Raw genomic sequence first — 25,581 nt, 5'->3', positions numbered from 1 at the left:
ATTATTATTACTTCTTGTCTTCTTCTTGCCGTTTAATCAACTGTTAAAACTGGTTTTTCAATTAGAGTGAAAATGTTGATGATATGATGGCACCCCAAAGCGATGAGCAGATGAAGAGTGAAAATCGTTTTATTTTATCATCTTTTTTCCATGGGTTTACGGATTTACATAATTTAGTTGCCCTCGATTTTTTCGGCTTGTAGTTGTTGCCGCTGCGATTGTTATTGCCTTTGATTTGATTTAAATTTGTAAGCGTTTTAACCTTTTTCGCAGCTGTCTGTGGCGTTGGAAAGGTCGTCGATACGGGTTTACAGAGTGACTGACACACTTTTGATTTGAAAAGAGCCAAAAGACACAAGCTAAGCCAAATCAGCAACGCCCATGGGCTTTTCCACAGTCCTTCGACCAATTAACGCGAATTATTTTGCATACGAAATGAAAAGCGAAGCGTGCTTAAAGCCATCTGGCTGCATTCATTTATCTCAAATAAAGTTGTAAAATATCAATTCTTTTTTAATGGCTGACGTAGCTTAAGCATCTGTGACTTCGGATAACCTAATCAGTGTGCACTGATTTAAAATAATAATGAATTTGCATTTCAATGGATAGCTAACAATGATTTTAGCCGTTTAACAAAAGAAGAATTTAACTAAGAGCTTCTGCTTTTTAACTAGTTAACATACAAATTCCTAAAATTAATTTTATATTTGTGGCGTTTTTCTTTAAATTATTAGGAAAACGCATAATTTGTAATTAATACTAAAAGAAGTAGTGCAGAAAAAGTAAAAAACAATTTTAATAGAAAATATGAGAGCAACAAAAGTTTTAGAGTCATTGCTGTGAAAATAAAAAAAATTGAAAACAGTGATCGACCTTAGGGATTACTTTTATTAAATTTCGGTTTCAGCGAATATGAATTTTAACTAATAAAAGTGGTTCTTGAACAACAGAATATTATAATCAAATTAGTTTGGAGAAAATGTGGCTTAGATCGAAAAAGTGAAATTTGCTTTAGTGAAAAGCACGAGGCGGAATCGTTAATGAAGGAAATGGAAATGGTGGTCAAGACAATAAACCGGAGTCGGAGTTGAAGATGAGCCTGTAGACTGAAGACTGAAGACTGAAGACTGTAAAAAAGAAATGCATAACCATAAAATATACCAAAACACGAGCTGTGTTGCATAACTCCGCTCCACCCTTGCCCCCCCGGAACCTCCCTTCCGCTTCCCGCTCCGCACCTTCCGCCGGCTATATCTTCAGCTCCGATCCGTCGGGGAGCGTTTAATTTATGGCAAGCCGAGAGCATCGAAGGCCTGCAGCAAATAACGGACTTTCTTTTTAGTTTGTCTTCGGCGTATTGAAAGCAATCTGTGCAGTGTTTGCCTTTGACTTTCAATTTCCATTTCCATTTGAAAACTCATCAGCTGCGATCTGTTTTTTAACTGCTCGCAGTTTGCCATCTTCATCATTATGCAATTACTGTTGCCTCGAACCGCTCACCAATCGCCTGTCAAATCCGCGATGTCTTCTGCTGATCACCTACCAGCTGCATCGATCACACACCTGGAAGCTGCTCGGCTCACCTTGCCGCATTGACGTCACTCGAATGGCCAACCGCATACCGCTTACCGCTTACCGCTTACATATTCCAATGAGTCGATTCGCAAACGCCAGAACAAGGAAGCGTTTTCGAGAATCGAGCGTACAACTTGGCCAGTTGGGGCGTCAACTTGGCGAACAGTGGGGTAAAGTGCCTTTAAAGTGGCTGGAACTTACGAGAGTTCATAAATATTGCCTACATAAAATAAGCCAATCCATAACCGAACAAAAACCCACAGCATTAAAAATATACGATGCTTTAAGTATATGCCAATGGCTTAATATAAGTTATAGCACCCGTTTTTGTTCTCAATGAAACCGGTTCGTTGGCCACGTTACCCTATATTAAATTGTGCATATGAATTCGCGATTCCAGCAAACGGGATTAGCTAATTAATTTCTCTTCTGCATATTTTTGAGCTGACAAATTTTTAATTAAATATTTTTTGACAGACTATAAAGAAGAATTTGCCGCCAACGATATTCAAATTGAAGAAGAATTTAATTACTTTCAGAATACCTAGCAGAGTCAATGGCTTTTTCCAATCCCACTTATTAATGCAATACAAAATGTCATTAGTTTTCTCAATATTTTATTTAAGAATTAAGCGAACATCTCTTTTTTTAATATCTGAAGTAAATTAACTATCTTGTTAGTTAAAAGAACTAGTTTACTGTCCATAATTTTTATTATTCTTTAATATTTTTTTATTAATTCATTTGAAGTACGTATATTAAGATATGTATAGATAAAGAAATTATCTTGTTAGTTCGAAGAACTAGTTTGTGCCTCTAAGAACTAATTCAAATGTATTGCCCATCAATTAATAAATTATTCTTAAATATGTTCTTATTAATTTATTTGTCATATATTTAAATAACCAGAGATAATTCAAGTATCTTGTTAGTTAGAAAAACAAGTTTGTGCAACTGAGAACTATGTTTATGCTACTAGATACTCTCATAAATTGATAACTCTTTATTTAAAGTAAGTTAAATTTATTGCCCATCGATATTGTGATCACTTTTTTTGCCTTCCGGCCCACTGTGCCGACCAGCCTACCTGAAATGTTGTCGTCTCGTGTGCAATTTATGCAAATCGCCCACTTTGCAACTAGTTCACTTACCTCGGCTCGCAAAAGTAAAAGTTTGCTCAAGTTACAATCATACACACCTGAGCGTAGGGAACTTGTTTTTTGGGCCACTTTTGAGCCTCGGAGAGCCGCTTACCTTGATTGGTGATAAAACTTATTTATGCGTCGCATTCGCACCGAAAGATACAGACAGCCAATCCGTATTTATTTATTTGGGCTGCAAAATGTGTAAAGCATATAAATATAATACGTATTCATATGTGCCTGGTATTTCCAGGCAAAAATTTGCAATGCTTGAAATTAATTAGCAGCCTTTTCGGTTTGTTTGGAATTGCGCAAAGAGCCGCACCACATCGAATCGAGCTGAATCGAATCGAATGGAATCGAAAACCAAGCCCAAGAACCCGTTTTGCCATCTCCACCAGCAAATCAGCATCCAAATCGACCCATGCATTGATTTGTGCGCATACGAATTAGCAAATCTCGGAGCCTTTTATACTTTATGACTGTATAATATAGACCAATATATCTAATTCTAGACCGGATCGACACCTCGGCCGCTTGGTGTTAGGTGTCCGTCCAAACCCGTCTCGGCATAGCGAAATTTACATATGAAATGCACATGGGCACATGGGCACATGGGGACTCCAACTGAAATCGAAACCGAACCGAGCGGCAAAACGCGTTATTGTTATTCAAATTCAAATTCGTGTCTTATTTTTTCTCCATCGGATAATGCCGAAAACTGGTTAGTAAGTCAGTGGGTAGATGGCATACAAATTGGGCTGCGGGCCGACTCGCTTCTTGGAAATCATATTTCTGTTGCTAGCTAAAAGCTGGCCACTGAGACTATTTGGTGGAACAAAGGGGGCCAGATTGAGAAATCCAGTATTTGTTTCTTGATTTTTGAGTTTTTTTCGTTTTCGTTTTATTTTTTCTTTTTATCATTTAAATATACACATACAAATTAACGTAAAACTACAAAAAAGAGTGTAAACACAAGTTTCGGATGTTGTGGCTTGCAGTTTTGGATATCTTCTGTTGGTTCCCATGTCGAAAACTTCATGTTGATCTAACGTAACCGTAACACAGCAAAGACTCGAAGTCAGTCAGTATGGAGATACACTCGCAGAAGTCTTGCGGCAAATTCAAGTGGTCGATAATCGATCGAGTGAGTGTGCTGGTCTAGAGCTCAGGGGTTTGGTTTAAGGTGTGTGTGGTCTAGGGTTTAGGGTGTATGGTTGGGGTGTGGCTAAAGACTGGAAAAGGGGAGAGGGGACTGGGATCTCAACTTGAGTGCTGACTTAGACGAAACCATCGCCGGTGGGGTCGTTCACCCAGGGGTAGTTGTTGGGGCAGCGGACGCAGGTCTGCAGGTTGATGGTCTCCCCGGGAACCTCCTTGGAGGTGAGCTTGCAGGTGTTGGGCACCCAGCAGGCGGGCCGGCCCTCGACCACGCACTTCTCCCTCCAGGGCTCGAAGTTCTTCACCTCGCTGATGGTGCGCGGGTTCTGCATCCACTGGATCACCTGCGTCATGGTCACGAAGTAGACGTCGTTGTGGTTGGCCAGGATCTCGTCGATCCAGTAGAGGAAGGCGTCCAGGAACTCGGGGTTGTTCTTCAGCCAGGCGGCGTGGAAGTACAGGCCCAGCGGAGCGCGGTTCTGGTCGTAGTGGCGGTCGAAGTTGTGGTTCAGGAAGTTGTAGAACTGGTCGCCGGTCAGGATGTTCGAGCACGAGTCCACCATGGCGCAGCCGGGCAGGTACTCATCGTTGGCGGGGTCCTCGCGGCGGTCCAGCTCGTTCATCACCATCTCCCAGACGGCGTGCGACCGCGTGGGGCAGCTCTGCAGGTTGCCGTGGCAGCGGTGCGGCATGCGGAAGTACATGGTGTAGGGCCACAGTGGTGGGTTCGAGAGCGGAGCAGTGATGGTGGAGTCGTAGAGGAAGGCCTGCTCCTCCATCATGGTGAACTGGTTGTTGCCGCCGACGCGGAGGTACGGCGCCCGCACGCCCACCACCGAGTTGTCCGTGATGTTGGCGAACTTCTCCGTGATGATCCGCATGCCGGCCATCTCCTTGGCCCAGTCGTCCACGGTGGCGTTCGACCAGAAGCGCTCCTCGTCGTTGTGCGTGATCGAGTGCACCGCGATCTCGTGTCCCTTGCGCGCCGTCTCCTGCACCGCCGAGTAGTTGGTGTACTTGTGCGACACGAAGTAGGTGGCCTTGATGTCGCAGCCGTTGGGGTTCTTGCGGTTCTTGAAGATCTCCTTGTACAGCTCGATGTTGTTGTTGTTGATCGCGTCGTCGAAGGTGATCGTGATCATCATGGGCACGTCCTTGGCGGGCAGGTCGCCGGGGATCGAGGTGCCGTCCTCCGAGCAGAAGCAGTCGGGCAGGACGCACACCGAGGGATCGCAGGGCGGGGCGCGGTTGGGATCGTTGTCGATATCTGTTTGGATGAGAGTAACACGAAGATATAGGGTTAAGATTGGTGCCTCCTTCATAATGGATATCTAACGAGCAAATTCTATGCATATAACACTATAAATTATACAGTTTATTAGTAGAACTCCTGCGAATGTTAACCCATTTAAATGATCAACATACCTTTCCACACTTTTCTCTTTCTACCAAATAAGCAAAAGCGATCAGCCTGGATTTTCTTCTACAGTACTTCATTTGTTATTGACAATTTGTATTCTGCCCGCGTTCACTTAGCCGGCAAAAGTTCACTAAACTTTTCATATAAATATTTAAGCAATTAGCCAACTGTTCGGACGGAAGGCGAAGGGGTTAGTTAGTTCAATGAACCGCGGCGGTCTGGAAAAGCAATCAAGAGAGGTGGGAAAACCGAAACGCAAAGTGAATGGAAAATGTCTACACAAGTCGGTTTTTATATATTTTTCTTGCATTATTATTTTGGATTTTTCTCGGTTTTGTTTTGAGCAATTTTCAAGTGTTGTTAATCAAGCGAGGCAGCGTTTTATAATTCAGGGAGCGTTCGCTTATTAGCCACACCCCTTCCCTCCCCCAGAAAAAGAGCCCTCTCCTCCCACGTGTGGGCCATTTGCTTATCGGCCAAATGCAAATGATGGCCCACCAACTCAATTGGTAAGCCTTGCACTTGCCGGCTTGTCAAATCGAATCAATTGCGAAAGTTTTCAAAGATACAATGTTCGCCGTAATTATTGTGCGCCTGCGTCTCATTTGGCATTTGGCTTTCGCGTTTTGGCCAAAGTGAAATGGCAGACTTCGTGTGGCATGCAAAGGCCAAAGTATTTTGGCCATCTGGTTTTTCACTCTTTCTTTTTGCCGGCTTTGTCTCTTTGCTGACCTTTTTGTGAGTGCTGCCTCTGCTTTCTTTGCCCGCTCCTTCCACATTTGCCAATAATCTGTCGTTAAAGCCGAGTGTTATGTCATCCCGGACCGGTTCAGCATTCGGTGTTCGGTATTCGGTATTCACTGCTCGCCAGATTCCCTGTCATTATTGACTTTTTAGGGCTGTGCTTTTATTTCTCTTATTTTTCGCACTGATCGGTGGACTGGAGACGGGGAATGGGAGTGGGAATGGGAATGGCTGAGATGGCCGAGTGTATGTAAGCTGGCTTATTATTACCGAAGAGGATGTTGCAAAGTGGGAGATGGATTATTGTCGTAAGACGAAGTCGGGCCAACCGAAGGTGATCGAAAAATAATTGTGGGGATTTTTGTTTTGGCAAGCTTTTTATGGCACTTTGTCGAGTTTCCGAGAATCAATAAGGAAAGGTGAGAATCTGCTCATTAATCAGGGGCGTTGATTGGCAGTCTTCCTCTTCTCGGTTCGAATTGGTATTAATTTATGTTTGTGATCTTGCATAAATTGATGACTCCGTAGCAAAACAATTATTAATCAGAAATACCAAAAATGTATTAAGTCAAATTGAGTAAAACGAGTTAAAAAACCATCAATATTTATAAAGTTTTAGGAGCCATCAACTTCTTGTCTAAGGTTACCCCTAATTTAAGTCCGTCATTTTAAAACACGCGTCTTATCATAATACAGTCTATGAATGTATAATTCAAAAGGTTTTGATTAAAATCAAAGTAGAAAAGCATACAAAAGCCAGTTTTTACAACTGCAATCGAATAGCTATTTCAATGCAGTACGAAAACTATATTAGGTCCCAATTAAAAACCAAAGTATAAAGTGGTTATAACACTGCTGAGGTATTGTTCTTTCGAGGCATTTAAATGGACTGATGGAGCTCTTACAGCTGTTGGAAAATTAAAATCTTGCTACCTGCTGCACTATTTGCCAACATTTTGGTGCACTTTCCTCGTTTCTTTGTCGCTGCCATCGAAAACTACGATGTATGACCAGTTAATCGCTTATTTAATCGCCTGCCATTTGTTTTGGCTCCCGGAGACGTGAGCTTCCTCATCGGGCCCAAAGGCAAGTTGGCTAAACTTGGGCTGGAGTTATTCAATTGTTTACGATCGCGGGTTTGGCTTAATGCTCCGCTGAGCATTTCAAAAGCCGCCGCCACCGGCTGTGAGCAGAAGTGCAAATTCTCGCATTTTATATTATATATATCCATTATAAATTTGCAATCGCAGCTGGGATCCAACAGCCAACAGCAGCGAGGCTACTGAAGGGGTCCGATGGCTCGATTTGCTTGGCATTTAATTAGCTCGTTAAGGCGGCGTTTTTGGCCCCTTGGGAAATGTCGTTCGGGTCTGCGAATTATGAGTGCAGACACACATTTATGGCACTAAGTGTTTGGGTTTGAGTTTGAGTTTGAGTTTGCTATTAGTATCATTATAAATTAGCTGCGGTTTTTACGCGGGCTGCTGTTTCGATTGTTGCCACTGCTATTGTTACTTTGTGTTTATGGCCGTGTTTACTTCTCTCTCGCCTGCTTTCGGCCCAATCTTTGCGGCTTTTTGCAATTGCTAAAAATACCAAAAGCAAATACAAGGCGGTCTTAAGCCGCTTATGTAAGGCTAATTTACACATGAATCGAACCACCTATGGAGAGGCATTTTGTTTTGCTTCGATTTGATTTCTATTAAGTCCAAGGTTAGCGCTATTACGATGTTGTTAATTAATGACTTAATATTTTTTCCATACGTGCTTTATTTTCTGCTTCTGCCCCTGCGAGCTGGCAACCTGCGGTGTCTGACATTTTGTTTCCATTTCACACTTGACATTTCCACCCGAATCACTTCGCTATTTTGGGCATTAGACACTGGAGTTCCCGTCTACTCGAGTTGAGACCGAGCTAAGGGCTCTGTGAACCGGTCCGTGGGATCTGTGCAACACACTGGGAACGCTGCACGTAGGCGTCATTGGAATCCCCAAGCCCCAAGCCCCAAACCCGAGCCCCAAGTCATAAGAAATAAATTCCGACACTTGTGCACCGTTGTCGGAGCTCTCGAGAGTGGAGTTTGGAGTATCCCTCCTCCACGGAGGTAGTGCCTAAATGCCGACGACCGGTTTTAAGGTGCGACCGGAGTTACTGAAAGAAATTCCAGTTGGCGCCCGGCCAGAGATAAACAGAGCCCCATACGGAAAGACATCTGATTTGGATAAGCCCAAACAGAAATGCTCATGATCCGACTTACGATCAATATTGAAAACTTTTCATGCCCTGTTTTTATTCAATGGAACGAAAACTGTCAAATCGATTTGAAAGAGTCTCACTTTTACTGTGCGCTCACTTAAACCCCTTGAAAGCTCATGGTGTTCGAGTCGATGGAGTAACAACACCCAGCCTCGGGCCTTTGGGAAAGCCAATCCTACAAACATCAACTCGTGGCGGCTTACTTCTGATGCCAACCCCACAATTTGTGCTGAATCACTCCGAGTTATTGTTGTCAAATGTCAAATTTAAATGAAAAAGTGCTCCAAATGATTCGAACGAGTGATCATTGTGTTTTCTTTCGGCCAGTATTATCCGCAATATTGTGTCAATTATTTGTGGTAATTCCGTTTTATGGCTCCTTGGCCTTTATAGCTGCCGTGATATTTAATATAATAACGGCTAAATAATTTGATATAATTTCAATAAAACACTAATATTTGCTAACTCCTGTACACTATTACATTTTAAGTTGATCTTTGTTCTTTGTAATCTGCCAATGTTTGCACTGTTTTCTTCCGTGAAATTCGGTTTACAATTTTGAAAAGTACTCACCACAGGTGTTCTCATCGGATCCATCCGAGCAATCCTTCTCGCCGTTGCAGAAGAGTCCGCGCTCAATGCAGTTTCCATCACCGCAGGCGAGGAATCCGTCCTGGCACAAGGGCTCATCCGTGTGAAGCAGGGGCTTTACCCGACGCTCCTTGTTCTTGGACTTGCAGTTCTTCACCGACTCCTTCCAGTCACAAGTCTGCTTCTCAATATCGAAGTACAGACCAGCCGGGCAACGAATGGCTTGCAGGCCCTACAACACAAATAAAGAACAAAATAAATAATTTATTTAAAAATCAGGATAAAGAGATAGATTCACAGTTATATAATATTAACTTGAGTAAGTTTATCAAGTTAAATATTCATAAATTCTTCATTCAAAGAGAACAGCATAATACATGTTTTTGAAAAGAATTAAATCAAATATTAAATATTTATGCTAAAAATCTTTTTTTGAAACTTGGAGTTTCTTTTTTAAATCCACAAGACGCGTTTAAATTGATTCCGTTTGGAACAATAGAAATCTTAGTTTTACTGACATAATATTAATTATTTCCATTAAAAAACATTTAAATTGGTTAAACAAATTATCAGAAAATTATATTCCGTATATCCAATTTAGTATACCATATATTAAAAAAACTCACCGATGAGGTACACTGGATGACGTCGCGGCAGTTGTCGCCCTCGCCGGCCACCAGGCGGAACCACTCGCCGGCGTCCTTGTCCTTGCAGAGCTCCTTCTCGAAGGACTCCTCCTTCTTGGCCTCCTCGGTGGTGGCCTGTCGCCTGAACCGCAGCAGCGGGTCGCTGGCGCTGGCTGAAAGCGAAGCGGAAAAGGGGAAATGGCTGTAGCGAAACAGTGAAATATGTGGCGCAGTTGCAAAACCGGAAGAATTTCTATGGCGAATGTGGGTTGGTCCATGTCGCCAGTGCCTGTGCCTGGCACTTCCTGTTACAAAAACACAGATACGGCTGGACTTGCAGCCATGGCATGCGGTCGGGCTGGTTGGCTGGTTGGCTGGTTGGCTGGTGTGTTGGCCGAAAAAAAACACGTTTGGCATTATGAAATACGATGTCACCAGAGAACCAAGCGAGCGCAGAAACAGAAATAAATGTCTGTGCAAGCCAAAACAGAAAATACCCGAAACTCGTTGCGCCTGCGCTATAACTTTGACATTTTGCATCTCGCGACTTGGCAACAGTCGCCAAGTGCCAAGTCGGATTTTCAGATCCGAGTCCGATGTCTGAGACTTGGTGTCTGATGTCTGAAGTCTGATGTCGAGGGAGTTAACGCATTTGCATAACCGATAATTGACAGGCGGCAATAAGGCAGTGTTTATGCTGCGACTTTAATCGTGATCGATGGCCTGTCAAAGTCAAGTCGCGGCGAATCAATTCCGATCGGATTCGGATTCGGATTCAGCTTCGGATCGAGTGGAGCTCAGAGAAGTGCATTGGAGGTGCTCAAATGTCAACCTGATTCGCAGGCTGCACTCGCCGCACTCAAGGCAGCGTCGTTTAGGTACTTCTCCCTTTGGAAAATGAAAGTTGTTTTCTCAACTAGTTGCAGCTGGCTCGTCCTTTTTGCATAATCAAGGTTACCGCATTCACATCTCGAAAACGGCTTTTCAATTTCGTTTTGATTTTCCTCTTTGCTCTTCGTTTTTCGCTTTTCAGCCTGTTAATTGTTTTGCGCTTCTGAAGGCCGAACCAGTCGAGCAGTTTTAATTGATGTCTTGACAACTTCCGCCAGCCTGCCAGCCAGCCAGCCAGCCAAATGCAAATTGCAGTTCGATAATTAAAACTTATGACTACGGAGCGGAGGCATAAAGTATGTATTTCAGTGGAGACCTTACCTTCGTTTAAGGCCGCCAGAGCCAAAACGGCAAAAACCACAAACAGTTTTGCCATCTTAAGTTCGACTTGGGATTCGATCGATTTATGTCCGTTGCTGCACAGTTTTTCAGATTTGGTTTGGTCTTTCGGGTAACACACTTATAGAAACACACTTGTTCGGAGTCTGACGGCGGAGAGCAAGTTTTGTCCTTCCGATCGCTATCAAAGCTCCATTTACACTGTTCGCTTCGATGCCGCGCACAATTTCTCGAACCCCTCTCTGACACCAAAGCCCCAGACGAAGTCAAATTTGCTTCTTTTATTACACGGCGGCGGCGACGGCGATGTCTCTTTGGAGCATCTGTGGTGGGTTTCGGAAAGCTTTCCAGCACCTGGAGCAGCCCGAATGCGATCCACAAAAGCTCCCACCGATCGCTGATCACTGATCACTGGTCGACTGGCAAGCCCGGCTTTTCGGCTCTTTGGCTTGATGACTTTCAGGCTTTCTGGCTTGTTGGCTTCTTGTGTGTTGTGTGTTGCACAAGTGTGGCCCGATCGTGACCGGATCGTGGCTGAAAAGAAGAGAGAAGTGCGGCACGTACGCGATCACTCTTTTATATGCAAAATGGTGGCGGCTTTCGACTCGCACTGCGAGGTGAGAAGTGGAGCCGCCTTTGTGGATTGCAAGTGAGCGGGGCTTGGAGCGCCTCCTCCCCCATTTTTGCAAGCCACCATGCAAATGGCACTATTGGCCATAATTGCAGACCGACCATTTTGGCGCTGGCAGATTCCAGAACGTCTCAGGGGGCTCTCGACTGCCCTCCAACTCCGGGGACCAGCCCCGGCACCTTGTTGGCGGTCTGCTGGATGTGTGTCAGGCCAAACAAACACTCCGGCTGGGCGTGCCCACAGAGTCACAAAAAATGCATTTTGAATAATCCTACACACGGGCATTTGCATATTTATGAGGTTCTTTTTCATTTGGAGGTCTCGCTGGCTTCGGGTATTTTGCTTACTAGGAAACTGGTGTGCCACAGTGCGTATGATTGATGAGACATTACTCTTACGTAAAACAGTACAACACAACGTAGAGTATGAAGCCGATTTCTTGATTAACCCGAAATATTTTCCTCCCAGCTAAACACGTGAAAACATGGACCATATTTGGGAACAGTATTCTATATATTTAAATCTATTTATTTATTTATTATTAAAGTTATTTAAAATGTACAGTTTAAAAAAAATAAAAAAAATATAAAAAATAGTTTATTTTCAGGTATCAAATTGAATACAATTAAAAATATTAAGCTGAAATATTTTCCAACAATTTTAACTATAATTTATTTGCTTAGAGTCTTAAGACTTCGGCGTGCGGAAAAAAACCTAAAAGAAAGATACATCTTTCGAATTTTATTTTGTTTTAATGGCTAAGTAGTCTGGTCGTTCCAATTTAAAAGCTGTTATTTTTTTTACCCGCGACGACCTTGATCATTTTAAAGCCAAATTAAAGCCATTTATGGCCCACAGAGTGATACGTCGTGGCCCGACGACTGCTAACTGACAGAGAGGCGTCTAAAGGCGTGACGAACTGCCACCAAGTTGAGCGTTTTTTCTGCCTTTTTGTCCGCTGACTGGTGGCTTCAACTCCAAAGTGTGCCAAAGTGTTTTGCCGTTCGACGAGAGACCTTTCTGAATTGTCATTGTCTATTTTTGCCACTCTTGACATTTGCATAGAGGAGTAAGGCTGACTGCTGACTGCTGACAGCCAACTGCGACCGCTTCTGGCCTGGCCTGCCTCTCGGCTTGAATTTCCAATTAAGATTAAGTAAAATAAGTCTTTGGCTTGGACTGTTTCCGCTTCAGCGAATACGCACAACATCTGCCTGATGAAATTTACGTCAATTGGAGAACCAGTTTACCATTTCATTAAAATGTGATCATCTCGTTTCAGCGAATTCTTGCAAAATATTCAATGAAATTCATGCTTAAAACCGCAAACTTACCCATTCGGTAAATTAATAAAATTCCAATTACTTGGAAGCCAATCCATTCCTTTTTATAGAAATCCCAAGACAAATGGAAATCTTTTGGTTGATAAATGTTTGGACTGTTTTACTTTTACTATAACCCTAAATGATAAATATTACATTTTCAACTGAGTTAGTTTTTTTGCATACCACTTTGGACTTGCCAACATAAATTTGAACAAATACTGTGTGCAATGGTGCTCAATAAAATGTAAAAAAAACTATTTGTTAAAGAACATGCTTCACTATAATACGTTTTCAACGGGGTGACTTATAGAATGTGTGTTTATTCCCAGTAAAAATATTCCCTAAAAGTTAAAGTCGAGTCGTTTTGTTAATCCACAGCTGCTTTTGAATTGTTCCATTAGACGGTTAATGATTTAAGGCGCCTGAATATATCAAGTATTAAATAAATATGTATTCATCCGATACCTACTGTTTCGACATATATAAAACCTAAAGTATAAAACCAGTAGTTGAAAAAGTTATATTTAGCATTACAAATTAAATGCTGGAATAGAAACAAAATCTTAGATTTGTCTTAATGATGCTGATTAAGAAATATATATTTTATCTTGTCCTTTACTGCGTTTTAAGCTCCTGAATAAAACTAAACTACCCTATCCTCAAAATATATTTCCAACTAAAGGACAATTTCGGATGTCGGTGCGTGACATGTCGAACGGGACACATTTTCATCGGATGTCGAACGGGACACAACTTCATCGTTTTGAAGTTTTATCAACTGCTCAGTACTTTTGTAAAACCTTGGAAAAAATAATTTAGTCAGAAGGATACACCGACCTTATAACGTAAATATATTCTTGATCAGCATCATCCAAGTTGATTTAGAAAGGTTCGCCAGTCCGTCTGTCTGTTTTTATGCGAACGAGTCTCTCAGTTTTAAAGCTATCTCGCTGCAACCATTTCGTAGTTGTGTCTTGACTTTGGCATAGAAACAGTCGGAAAAATAAAAGAAAATTATTAAAAAAAATCATCTTAACTTGGACTTTGTCAAACAATCGTCTGTTTTGTTTCTATAGGAACAACTACATCATATTGTTGCCATAGAAAAATGAGAATAGTCATGGAGCATTCGACATGAATAAGTACTATACTCGTATGTACAATACCCAACCTACCAATACCCAAGTCTTACTGTAAGGGGATGTAAACTTTGGTTCACCAAAGCTTGTTTCCTTTCTTTTTATACCCTTTCAGAGCAAAGGGTATTATAATTATGCTTTTATGTATTTGGTTGGACATATTTGATGACTGCAAGGATAGATAACATTTGGCTTGCCGAAGCTGGCTTCCTTTCTTGATTTAAGTTTTTTTAGTTTTTACTTAACCGTCTTTTTGATATTAAAAAAAAAAAAAATTAGGAATCTGATCCGTTCGTAATTTTGTTGTGATGTATCCCAATCCGAAACCAAGTATTTGTATACATAAAAATAAAGATTTTAGTTCTTTCATCAGTTTATTGATTTTTAGTTTTTGGTTGTTCATACAAAGCTTTCCTTGTACACATAAATAAATGTTTCTAATTTAGTCTTAACTAAGGGTATTGTGTTAACAACACAGGTCGACTAAAACCTGGAATTTTTCCACTTAAAGAAATAAGTTCTAAAAAAATAGTTTTCTTAGACTACCAAGGTTTTTGTCGACCCGTGTAATTTCATACTTTTAGTTGGTGTGACTTTCAGATTTGTACGTAAACTCGTTTGGATGCATTTGTTCTCATGGAAGATCTTGATCAAATCCATGTTGATATACCCGGCAAAAATAGCTACCCTAATTACTATTTCTATTGTTCTCTGGTTATAATTCCGCCCTATATCACACACTTAATATCTCTCGTAAAAGCAATTTTGCGGTTTTGTGGTTTCGCGAACCACAACATGGTGGAGCAATTTCACAGACTGGCTTTCGATTTTCACTTTCACATAATTAATCACAAACATTTTCAACTTATAATGCTCTTTTATCCTAATAAAATGTTGAATTAGAACAATAAGGAAAAACGATCTGGAGTCAAGTTTTGTATTTTTGCAAATCATGTTCAAAATAAATATGCAAAAGTGGAAATCTGAACTCGGCTGATGTGTGTAACCAGAGCATATGCTATCGGAATTTCTCAAAGGTACGTTCGTTATCGTATATCTTATCTCGATTCAAGTGCTTTGGCAAAGAAACAAACTAATACAAAAAGCTAACAACATGTACGACTACACACATAAAGCTGACAAAACACAACAAAATAAAGACCTGCGACTAGGCGTGGTGCATCCAGTTACTTCATAATACTAGAAAGGCTGGTGTAGCCGCTGTTGCCCTGCACCGGCTCCTGTTCACGTCGACAGCATCCGCAGCAGCAAATGGTTTTCACTACGTCCACGAAGCTTGTCTGGTCAAAGTCATCCAGATCGGTCATAAAGACCCCGGAACTAATGTCCTCCGCGGTGCGAGTGCCAACAAATGCCTTGAGATCGGTGGTGGGAAAGCCATCCTTGTAGTAAGCCTTAATAGTATCGTAGGCATCCATGATGACGGCGATAAACAGAGACAGGACCACGTAAATGTACAGAGATATGAACGAGTACAAGTAAATCTGGCAGAACCACCACAGCCAGTTGGCCTTGCTCGAGAGCGTGGCAAAGGTGGCGAACATATCGTCGCCGTTGATCAGCGCGAACAAACACTCGGACGTGGTGGCCAGCGATCGAAACTTCATGTGGTAGGGACCCAAAATTAGCCATCCGCAAAAGACGAAACCGGCATATATCAACAAGGCGGCGATAAGGAAGCGCAGGATCTTTGGTGCCGCTTTCTTCAGTGTCAGTATAACAACGTTATAGGTTTTAAAGAAGCCGAGATATCGCAGCACCCCGAACCATACGAGCAGGTTGCCGATGCCCAAAAAGAGCGAGCAGGTGTCCCATTGGTCCACCACCAAGTACCTTCCTTCGATTTGCTCTTTCAGAGCTGATCCTATGATCAACAGGACGTCGTTAAAGATGATCATGATGTACCTGCAAAAAATATATTTAAGGATTATCTTTGGGGATTGATGTCATACACTTACCAAAAGTTAACAAACTCCAGTCGCCCGTCGAAGCTCAGCTCCTTGCCGAAATGCGACCGGAAAAAGTTCACAGTTGTACATCTCAGCAGGTACGCCCTCCACAATGCCCTCGTGCAGAGAGCGAACGATAATGCGCAAGTTAGTAGGACAAATATATTGAGTACGCTTCGCAGCATGGAATCGAAGTTCGCCTCCGATATAAAGTCCGTGGCTCCGTGACACTTGAGTCGCGTCGCCTCCGCATCCAGCGAGAGCAGCATCTGGCCGTCATGGTCTCGATTGTTGAACATTATGGAAATGTCGAACCGAAAGCAATCGGGTGCAGACAGCGGACCCCCGTTAGCCTTAAAATTCACCGTCTTAATCTTGAACGTTAACTGTGCGGAGACGAGTGATGCGAAATTGACCTCCACATCGCGCTGTTTGAGATAATTCTCCACCCCAATAGTGGTCACGTTCGGCGGAAGGCTCTCGCACACCTCGTCGATGTGGGGATCGAAAATGTAGGACTCGTTGAATCCGAAAATGGTGCCCTCCCGGTAATTCTGAAGGCACAGCTTAAGCGGCGGCATTGTGTTGTTGGGCGTGGGATAGTCATAAGGCCCAATCGATCGGCTAACATTGGCGTAGCCATCGACGGCATATTGCACAGTGTCGAAGAACTCCGATTTTAGGTATAGAGCAAAAGGCCCCACGGCAGGCGGGTAACTCTCCACCTCCCGGGAGGAGTCCCAGTTACGCAAGAACAAGTGTGAGAAGGCAAATCGGTTATCACCCGTGTAGTTGATGTGGTTATACCGCGAGTGGGCAAAAAGGCACAGTTGCATCGTCACCAGAAAGATCTTGACAATCTAAAATGGTTAATAAAGAAAATGAGTAACTGGTTAAGTTGTACTTGTGTAACTGACACTTATTGTAGTTCAGTTAGTATAGTGCAAATAGAGTTCTTATCTACTTTTGTTCTCAACCCACAGACCCTTCTGTAGAAGACAGTTCACTGATCTAGAAAGCTTATCTATAAATAAATACCAAATTATGCTAGGGTATGCGTCAGACTACATATATTTATTGGGTATCTGCAGCGAAATCTGTTTTCATTTACGAGCAATCATGTCTAGTAGTCGAAATTGATAAACTTATTTTCGATGCCCAACCACTCTAGCCTTAATCATTTAAAAAAAAAACCCCTAGAATCAAACATTTATCAAATTGCCAAGAAATTTAAAAACTTCGACGAGGGCGCCCACACGCAGTATTTCCCATAAAATGGGTGAAATTTTTAGGTTTATTACGTATTGTTCTAACTATAGTTTGTCCCCTTAGATAAGGCATCGATAAGAATGGAGGAGCTTAACAATGCAAGCAAAATAATCATAAGTGAGTTGACTACACCTCATTTTACATGTTCAAAACCCAAGCAAACAATAAAGCTCGGCGAAGGCTGTTCAAATACGTCTGTAAATTAAGCAGCCTGGGTAAGTGGCTCGGATGTGTCACCCAGTTCCGCCCCCAAGCCCCGCGGATCACACGACATCAATTAAATGGCTTTTTTATACAGATGCGAATCGAAAGCGAAACCCGGATGTGAACCTACCTGCACGACGAACTTGTAGGGAAACTTGCGCTTGGCCTGCCACTTCTCAATGGGGTTCATGAAGTAGAACTGCAGCTTCCGGCGCATTCGCTCTTCCTGGAAAGATGCGGCCGAAGATCCGGGATAGTCGGGCTGCTCCTCATGCCCCTCCACAGAGGGCACAGCACTGGCACCGGAGGTGGGCACTGGAATGGTCATCGGAACGACGGGGGCCACTGGAGTGGACTGCAGCTGCACCTGGCGACGCAGAATCCGGGTGTTCACGTACTCCTCGTCGCTCTCCGGCGACTGCTGGTGTTGCTGGGCAGCCTCGTAGCTGTCCGTACGGCGTTTCACGGCCGGAGCTGCCGGGGCTCCAGGGCCGTAGCTCTGCATCTCGATCTGCTCCTCCTTCGTCGCGAGGTCAAGTCGCCTGCGTTGTTGTTCTCCGTGCTAACTTTCTTTTGCCCGCCCACTCGACATGCAAAAGAAGAATCGGCACAGGCGCAACAAGCGATCGGGGGAGGGAAGGTAAATATGTGTTTTTGGCAATTAAGGCGCGACCCTGGCCAACGGAATTTAATTAAATACTGTCCGAAAAACAAAGAAATTGCTTTGTTTTTCACTTAGCGCTGAACGACTGTCGATATATATTCGCTCTATCGATACTCTTCAAAATACGTTATCGATAGTTGCAGAAGATTTGAATTTAAAAACAAGTAACAGTGCACAGTTAAAGACAGTAGTTTTTAAAAAGTTATATTTTTAAACAGAAGATTACACAGCAAAATAAAGTGTGGCCACAATATGCAACATTCTGTGATCATTAAATATTGTGAAATTACTTGATTAGCAAAACACTCATAGTGGAATAACACTAGGCTTTGTAAAGAGCGGCGACTCAAACCAAGCCAGTGTCTTAACCCAAGCGGTTAACCGCTCAATTTGAATTATACCGATAGAACCGCCAAGAAGGGATATGTTAAAACAATTATAAATAAATTATTACCCCATTTTATATTCAAGATCCAGAAAACATAAATTTTCTATACCACAATATAAATTGCAAGTACTGTCTAAAATTTCCTATCAAATAACAAAACCTCTAACGGGCTCCCTTTATTTAAAAATGGAATTTACCGAAAAATTCGAAATAAAACTTGAAGGTTTTGATTGCTGACAACAAACTGTCATTATTCAAAATTCTTATAGTCAAACTCCAAATTTAACAAAATCCTGGCAAACAAATTTTTAATAGTTTCTTGTTTGTATTTATATATGGCAAATTTAACAAATTTTCTTTTAAAAATATACATACATACATACAGCTAAAACACCACGGATCGGGCGACTTTATCGCTCCTCTCTGCTCACAATTCTCGTTTATAATGAATTAATTAAAATTATTATTTTAGTTGTAGACTTAAATATTACGTACAATCACACTCACTTAACTACGTACTAGCAAAACACATTGATACATTACATTTTTCCACTCTCTTTTTGTTTTCAAATATATAAATTAACTAGTTTCTGTTTTAAGCATAATTTGTTTGCTGCAGCGCATCTTGTATAGAAAGCAAAAGTGTTCGATTACATTTACATAAAATATTTGTTTTTGATTCTTTATCGTCGTATAAATATGTGTGTGTGTGGTTGTGTGTGTGTGTGTATGTGTTACATTTACAAACGTACATTTAGATGTGTGGGTGTGTGTATTTTATATAAAACAATAACTAGTCTGAAGACCTTGTGACTAGACGGTTTTTTCGGCTTCTCTAATATGTATGTATGTAGAGTTATCAAATATATACTATGTATGATTTTCGCTTCAGCTTCTGTTCGCTGTTCCACTTCGGGATCGCAGGACTTGGCTTGGAATCGAATAAAATAGTTTGGAATTCCATAGGACAATTGAAGTCCTGCAATGCCAGAGTGATCAACTGTTTCGGAACAGGCTGGTCACACGTTTATAGGTGGATGACTTCCAACACAGACACACAAATCGTTCGATCAATACAAGCTACAATACATAAAACAAAGAAATAAGCCAGAAGACGATCGTTTCCTGCTCGACACGGTTCCTGAGTAACTTTTCCACCTCCTTCCTCATCTCCATTCCAGCTCATCCTGGTCATCCTGCTCCTCCTCGCTTAGTTTCTACTCTGCCTCCTCGACATCCCTACACTATACTCTCGCGATCCCGGGCCGCTGCCGAGGCCGCCATGTCCGTGAATCCGGTTCGTGCTCCGTGCACTCCGCTGGGCAGGATTCCCACTCGCCTAGCCTCACCGCTGCGCACCCCGTTGCCCTTGAAGATGTTGGACATCCAGTTGGTCAGCTTGCTCCCGCCGGGAGTTTTGGCCCTGTGCTGATTGGAGGAGCCGCTCAGAAAGTCCAGGTCTCCGGGCTGGCGGTTATCGATGTCGGCGGCGTAGCTCACGCTGTTCCCGCCGTGGCCGCCGGGTCCGTCCATGTGCTCCAGCGAGTGCCAGCGCTTGGTGTGTCCCGGCATCTCCTCCGGCGGCACGGAGAGCGAGGCCTGCCGCTGCAGCAGCGGCGACTCCAGATCATCCTCGATGCTCACCCCGCCGTTGCAGTTGTTGTTCAGATGCTTGGCACAGTTGCTACCCCCTCCGCCTCCTCCTCCTCCTGCGGGAACAATGCTGATCTGGGCGTTGGGAAAACTGCCCGAATAGCGGAGGGCGGGCAGCTGACCGTTGTCGTGCCGCATCAGCAGGCCCAGCTCGTCGTCGTAGCCATCGGTGGCGTCTACCGGATTGGCGGACATCTCGTCATCCAGGTGCAGCTGACTCGACTCCGCCTCCCCGTTGGGATTGCCACTGATCAGCGACACACCCGTGTCCAGCGATCGCGAGTTGTTCTTGGACAGCTTGGAGGGCGGCAGCTTGACCCTCTCGTGTCGTTTGCGCAGTTGCTGCATGGGCATGGGGTCCAGGGAGCGGGACTCGCGCAGCAGCGTCTCCGCGGAGTCGTCCTCGATGTCGCCCAGTTGGGGCAACTGGGCGGCACTGATGATCCTGTGCGGGCGCACCATGGCCAGCGGCTTGTGCAGCGCATTGGGCTGGCGCACCAGGCCGGACCCCGATCCCGATGCCGACACTCCTCCCGATCCCCCATCCATATCACAGTTCGTTTCGTTTGTTTCGGAATGATTCAGCGTGCTGAGCGAGGCCTGAGCGGACTCGAGGAGAGCTCCGCCCATGAGGTGCCCTGCGCCCAGTCCATTGATGGAGGGTCGCTCGCGATCCCTGTCCCGCTTGCTGACCATGCGCGGCGAGTCCCTCACGGACCCCTGCAGACTGTACGTGGACTCGCCGTCCATCGGCCGGGGAACGGTGCTCTGGCGCCTCGATCCGGTGCCGCAGAAGTGCATGGCCTGGATGCTCGGCTGGCGGGAGTCGGGATTGAGTTTGGGGCTCTTGCGCGGGCGACTGAACAGCGGCGGCGGCATGTCCATCATGTCCACCAGCTTCTTCTGTATCGCGTTCTCGTTCGCCCCGGTGAGCCACCAGGTGACCACCTCGCCCTTGCCCTTCATGTTGACCAGGCCACGCTTCTCGGTGATGTAGCCCCCGCCCAGTTTGTCCAGCGCCAGCTTGCACTTGTTGGAAATGTGGATCTTGAGCGCCTCGCCGTTGCTCTCCATTCGCGACGCTGTGTTGACGGTGTCCCCGAAGAGGCAGTACCTCGGCATCGTGAGCCCGACCACGCCCGCCACCACCGGACCCGTGTGCATCCCGATGCGCAGCTTCAGCGTCTCGTTCGGACGGTGGGCAATGCGGTGCTGCTTCACCGCTTGGAGCAGCTCCAGGGCCATCGAAGCTATCTCCCCCGCGTGTCGATCCCCATTCTTGATGGGCAGACCCGAGACCTAAAGAGAAATGAAAGGGTTGATTAATTTTAAACTGGAATAAGCTAACTTGGCTTAATTTAAATAACAAATCCAAAGGAAGAAACACCAAATCCACTTTAGTTCCCCTTTTTTAATAACCAATTCTTTGTGTTGTTAACGCATTTAAAAAGTTATAAATAGTAACGATGGCAACTTGAAAGCCAAATCGTCTTGTTATCTGCATCGATTGCGCTTTTTTGTAATTTATGATCAATTTAAAATCTTGAATATAATAATAAATCTTAGAGATAAAGATTTTTATTTTAAATTACTGATTATTGCTTCATCTATTTTTATTTTACTTGAATAGCTCTAGAAAATGTAAAAAAAATGTTTGTACAATCCGACGTATGTTATTTCACAAAGAAACAAGTATTTTATGCAGCTGATTTTGAGATTCGAGCTGTGGAAAAGAGGACTTACCACCATGTAGGCATCTCCTATTGTTTCCACCTTGTACACATCATAGCCGCGTATGATGCGATCGAACACTGTGTAGAGATCATTCAAAAAGTTCACCACTTGCAGCGGTGTGCTCTCCGCAGACATTGCAGTAAAACCAACAATGTCGCTAAAATAGATGGTGACCTGGAAGAGGAGTTGAGTAAAAATCAGTATCAAATTCTTTAAGTTAACACTTCACCTAATATGCTAAACTTTTTTTTTTTTATTTATTTATATTGTAGTTAGAATAGCTTATAAAACTAAAACTAACTAATGAAAGTTGCAGTACTAGCTGCTGAGGCCATCGACTGTCTGTACTTATATTTTACAATTACAATTACATTTACATTATTATTTACATCGTTATTTTACATTTTACAATTTTTTTTTTAGTTGTTATATGATGTTATATAGTTTGGTAATTTTAAGGAATTCAATTATTATTTTTATGTTTTCTTGTAATGGGTTGCTGGTAGTATGTTGAATATGCTAAACTTAATTTTTGGTATGATATGCTGAGCAGAATTCTACATTAAAATTTCTTGGTCAATAACCTAAAATAAGATTTTTCGAGAGCCTTATATTATATATATTTAATGTGGTGAATTAAATTTAATTTGGAATAGGAGACCTCTGAAACCTTTAATTAATATTGTTACTCTTAAAGTGTAAGCTGAACCATTGTGGTTTTGAACATCTACAAAATGTTTATCAATTATATGCCAAATGTTTCAACGTTATACTAAAACTTTGAATAGGACTTACCAAGTCATAGGATACCGGCTCGACGCCCTGACCCATGGTCAATTTCTCGGCCACCGACTGCGGCAGCATGCGATGCAGCAGGTCCTCCGTCTTCATCTTTTCCTCGCAGAGGAGACGAGTGCGCTCGGTGACAATGTCCTCCAAGTTGTTGGCATATTTCTCCATCATTTCCATCATTTGGTCCATGATGTTTTTGGTTTTGCCGCCTCGCATCTTTTTCAAGCGGTTGCTATTATAAAACCAAAACTATAATCATAACCTCTTGATCGAACTTCAAAAGCCATTACCGTATGACACTGAATTCGGGCCGCTCCTCGGGATCTTCGGCCCAGCAGTCCCTGATGCAGGCCAGCACGTAGTCCGGACAGGACTCGGCCTCTATGATGGACTCCACTTCCGGCCGAAACGGATCCTCGCCCTTGACCGGTAGCTTCTTGACATAGTCCACGATTTCCTTTGGTTCAAAGTTGATTTGTCCGAACGGACCCTTACGACTAAATATCTCGTACATGATGATGGCAAAGGCGTACACATCGCCCTTCTGGCTGCCGTGGATGTGATTTCGCAGCAGCTCGGGGGCACGCCACAGTTGATCTGAGAAACAATTCAGATTGGTTATATTCGAATAAGGGAAGAGCTCTATGCGAAACCTCACTTCTATAGTGCTGATGCTCCCCGATGGACTCGTTTTCGGCGCACTGACGCAATTCGTGCAGCCCGAAGTCAGTTACTTGGAGCATCCAGCGCGAGGTGACCACACAATTCGAGGACTTGAGGTTGCCGTGGTAGACCAGTTGAGAGTTGTGTATGTAGATCATGCCCTGCAAACGAGTCAAGCAAAATAGAATAAGTAAGTCAGTTGTTTAGAGTATATTATAAATTACAGTTTATGGTAAATAATTATAGGGGGAGAGTGTAACACAAGATGTCAGAGCTGGTTATTATCTTGAGGCAAAAAGCTTTACAAAAATGTTATACAGTCGAATTTAAAGAAAGAATGAAAGGTTTAAAGATGCAATACGCCACTCTTTATGCATATTCACCACATCTTATTTAAATGTGGAAAATTACTTGAGGTAACTTAATTATTATTAGGTGGCTCTACAACCCGATTCGGTTTTTGGACGACCTCAGCGTCTCCCTCAAGGCGCAGATAGAATTGTATTAAGTAAGTTGCGGGTATTGCAAACTATTTACCTTTATAAGGTCATGAATGAGTGAGGCAATGAATAGGTCATCCAGCTTGATGTCCTCGTTCTCGATGATGTCGTAGAGACTGCCTTTGGCACAGTAATCGGTGACTAGAAGGATGCGCGTGGGCTCCACGCTGGCGCCAATGAAGCTGTTGATGTTGTCGTGTCTCAGTTCGCGCAGCAAGCGCATCTCCTTCATGATCTCCCTGGAAATGTCGCGCTTGCGGGGGAACTTCAGCTCCTTGATTCGGACCACAGCCCCACGCAGGCGACCTGTGGAGGTCACGAACTGGTTGGTCCAGCGGGAACCGTAGCTCTGCGCACTCATCAAACTGACCTGCGAATCGATTGCGTCAATCTATGAATTCACAGAACAAACTTAGGCACTCACTTTACTGGGAGAGGACACGATCTCGTTGCCGGAATAACCCTTAATGTCGTTGGGGTCTATCTTCCAGAGCAAGCCCTCGATCTCCAGTTCTATTTTCCACTTGCGATATATGCTCATGGTGATCACTCCGGAGCAGAAGAGCAGCACGCCCAGAACCACGGCGGCAACCGTGGACGTGTAGTGGGTGTCATCCTTTTTGCACAGTTCGTTGGCAAACCCGCACATCGGCTCATCCGTGGGCTTCTCGCCGCCCGACGGCCAATCTATGGAACCATTGATCAGCTTGTACTCCTGTCGTACACAATGAACAGAATTTGATGAGTTGGGACGAACGATTTGGGGAAAGGCAAGACAAGCGGCAACCAATTGATAGAAAGGCAAACTAAAAAAGAGAAGACGACTCACTCACTGGAAGTTCTTCGCCTTGGTGAAAGTACGCCACGGGAACCATGTGGTAGTTGCAGGGCATGTTGTTCGAGTTGTTCCACTTGTGGGGCTTGTAGGCCAGCACCGAGAAGTTGCCTTCCGAGTCGCCATACTGATCGATCTTGATCTTGGATCCAGTGATGCCTTCACGGATGAAAAACAAAAGAGTTAGTCATGTCCTTTCAACTTTAATCACTCAATAGATAACTCACTCATATAAGTACGGTTTTTGATTATGGTATCGATGACCCGAGTCCCGTTGCTGGCCACTTCGAAGATCACCTCATCGGTCAGCACTCGCGTCTCCTGGCGCAGCATTTTGTCCACAGCCCAGGCATAAAGTTTCACCGAATCGTACAGGTAGGCGGCATAGATCGATATGAACTAAAAGGAGAGTAGTAACATACTAATAAATTAATGATTCTTTCCTTCAAAACATTAGTTTACCTTGCTAAAATTACTTTCAACAAAGAGCTTTGGAATCGACAAGTTGAATGGCGGCCTCGAGCTGTACTTCTGCACTTGTTCGGTGAACTGAATGTAGTCCTTTGTAGGAGGCGTTGAGGCCACGACGAGCAGACTGCGGGCCAGCTGGTTGAAGTTCTCGGTGCTGTGGCAATTCGACATGAGAGCTATTTGATCCACCCTGCGCAAATACTTTTCTGCCTCCCTGCAAATCAAATGCACAACCATTATTTGAAACTATCAGGAATTTCTCTGAATTAATTACCGCTCTGAATAGACCATCATGTCCACAAAGATCACCATATACTCGCCACGAGCAAACAGTCCAGCGGTCTCCATGGAGCTCATGAAGTCCACCAGACTGTTGGCCGCCCCCAGAAACACGTAGATTCGGGTGCGGTTCATCGTGTTCTGCACAAGCTGATAGGGAAAACGATTAACAGAAATTAATTACACGTAACTTAACTTTGAAGCACATTTGTTTAAATAACGTTGAAAATGCAAACATAAGTCGAAATGATTCGATTCTATTTTATAAGTTTCGAAATGTAATCTCTCTAAGAAAGGAAAATTTCTTAAACAAACTTG

The 25,581-nt window shown here is 43.5% G+C and overlaps 3 protein-coding genes across 8 annotated transcripts in view; all 3 read right to left on the bottom strand.

The window, feature by feature from the left end:
• Window positions 1-3,584: 3,584 nt before the first annotated feature.
• LOC108088899 (chitin deacetylase 1) lies at window positions 3,585-11,112 on the bottom strand. Its single transcript, XM_017186900.2, has 4 exons — window positions 10,729-11,112; window positions 9,517-9,689; window positions 8,873-9,122; window positions 3,585-5,145 (listed from the first exon to the last, which is right to left on the bottom strand). Exons 1-4 carry the CDS (start codon window positions 10,781-10,783, stop codon window positions 3,998-4,000), a joined length of 1,626 nt encoding a protein of 541 aa, XP_017042389.1. The 5' UTR covers window positions 10,784-11,112; the 3' UTR covers window positions 3,585-3,997.
• Window positions 11,113-14,196: 3,084 nt separating this feature from the next.
• LOC108088911 (mucolipin-3) lies at window positions 14,197-18,048 on the bottom strand. Its single transcript, XM_017186923.2, has 3 exons — window positions 17,415-18,048; window positions 15,821-16,671; window positions 14,197-15,767 (listed from the first exon to the last, which is right to left on the bottom strand). The coding sequence occupies exons 1-3, from the start codon at window positions 17,787-17,789 to the stop codon at window positions 15,029-15,031; spliced, it is 1,965 nt and encodes a 654-aa protein (XP_017042412.1). The 5' UTR covers window positions 17,790-18,048; the 3' UTR covers window positions 14,197-15,028.
• A 579-nt stretch (window positions 18,049-18,627) lies between these two features.
• Window positions 18,628-25,581, bottom strand: part of LOC108088835 (receptor-type guanylate cyclase Gyc76C) — a 40,234-nt gene continuing 33,280 nt past the window's right edge. For 5 of the 6 annotated variants that reach the window (XM_017186801.2, XM_017186802.2, XM_017186804.2 and 2 more), the window contains 11 exons: window positions 25,259-25,413; window positions 24,976-25,198; window positions 24,741-24,912; window positions 24,512-24,672; window positions 24,103-24,393; window positions 23,716-24,048; window positions 23,174-23,339; window positions 22,806-23,112; window positions 22,519-22,747; window positions 21,733-21,897; window positions 18,628-21,288 (listed from right to left, as the gene is read on the bottom strand). In XM_017186801.2, coding sequence (XP_017042290.1) covers window positions 19,576-21,288; window positions 21,733-21,897; window positions 22,519-22,747; window positions 22,806-23,112; window positions 23,174-23,339; window positions 23,716-24,048; window positions 24,103-24,393; window positions 24,512-24,672; window positions 24,741-24,912; window positions 24,976-25,198; window positions 25,259-25,413 — 3,915 coding nt within the window. In that variant the 3' untranslated portion in view covers window positions 18,628-19,575. Of the gene's footprint in view, window positions 21,289-21,732; window positions 21,898-22,518; window positions 22,748-22,805; window positions 23,113-23,173; window positions 23,340-23,715; window positions 24,049-24,102; window positions 24,394-24,507; window positions 24,673-24,740; window positions 24,913-24,975; window positions 25,199-25,258; window positions 25,414-25,581 lie in introns of those variants that run through there. The other variant, XM_017186807.1, reaches the window with a different exon arrangement.

This window comes from Drosophila ficusphila, unplaced genomic scaffold (genome assembly GCF_018152265.1).
Source record: "Drosophila ficusphila isolate 14025-0441.05 unplaced genomic scaffold, ASM1815226v1 contig_106, whole genome shotgun sequence".
NCBI classification, from domain to species: Eukaryota; Metazoa; Arthropoda; class Insecta; order Diptera; family Drosophilidae; genus Drosophila; species Drosophila ficusphila.
This window is presented reverse-complemented; position numbering and strand designations above follow the sequence as displayed.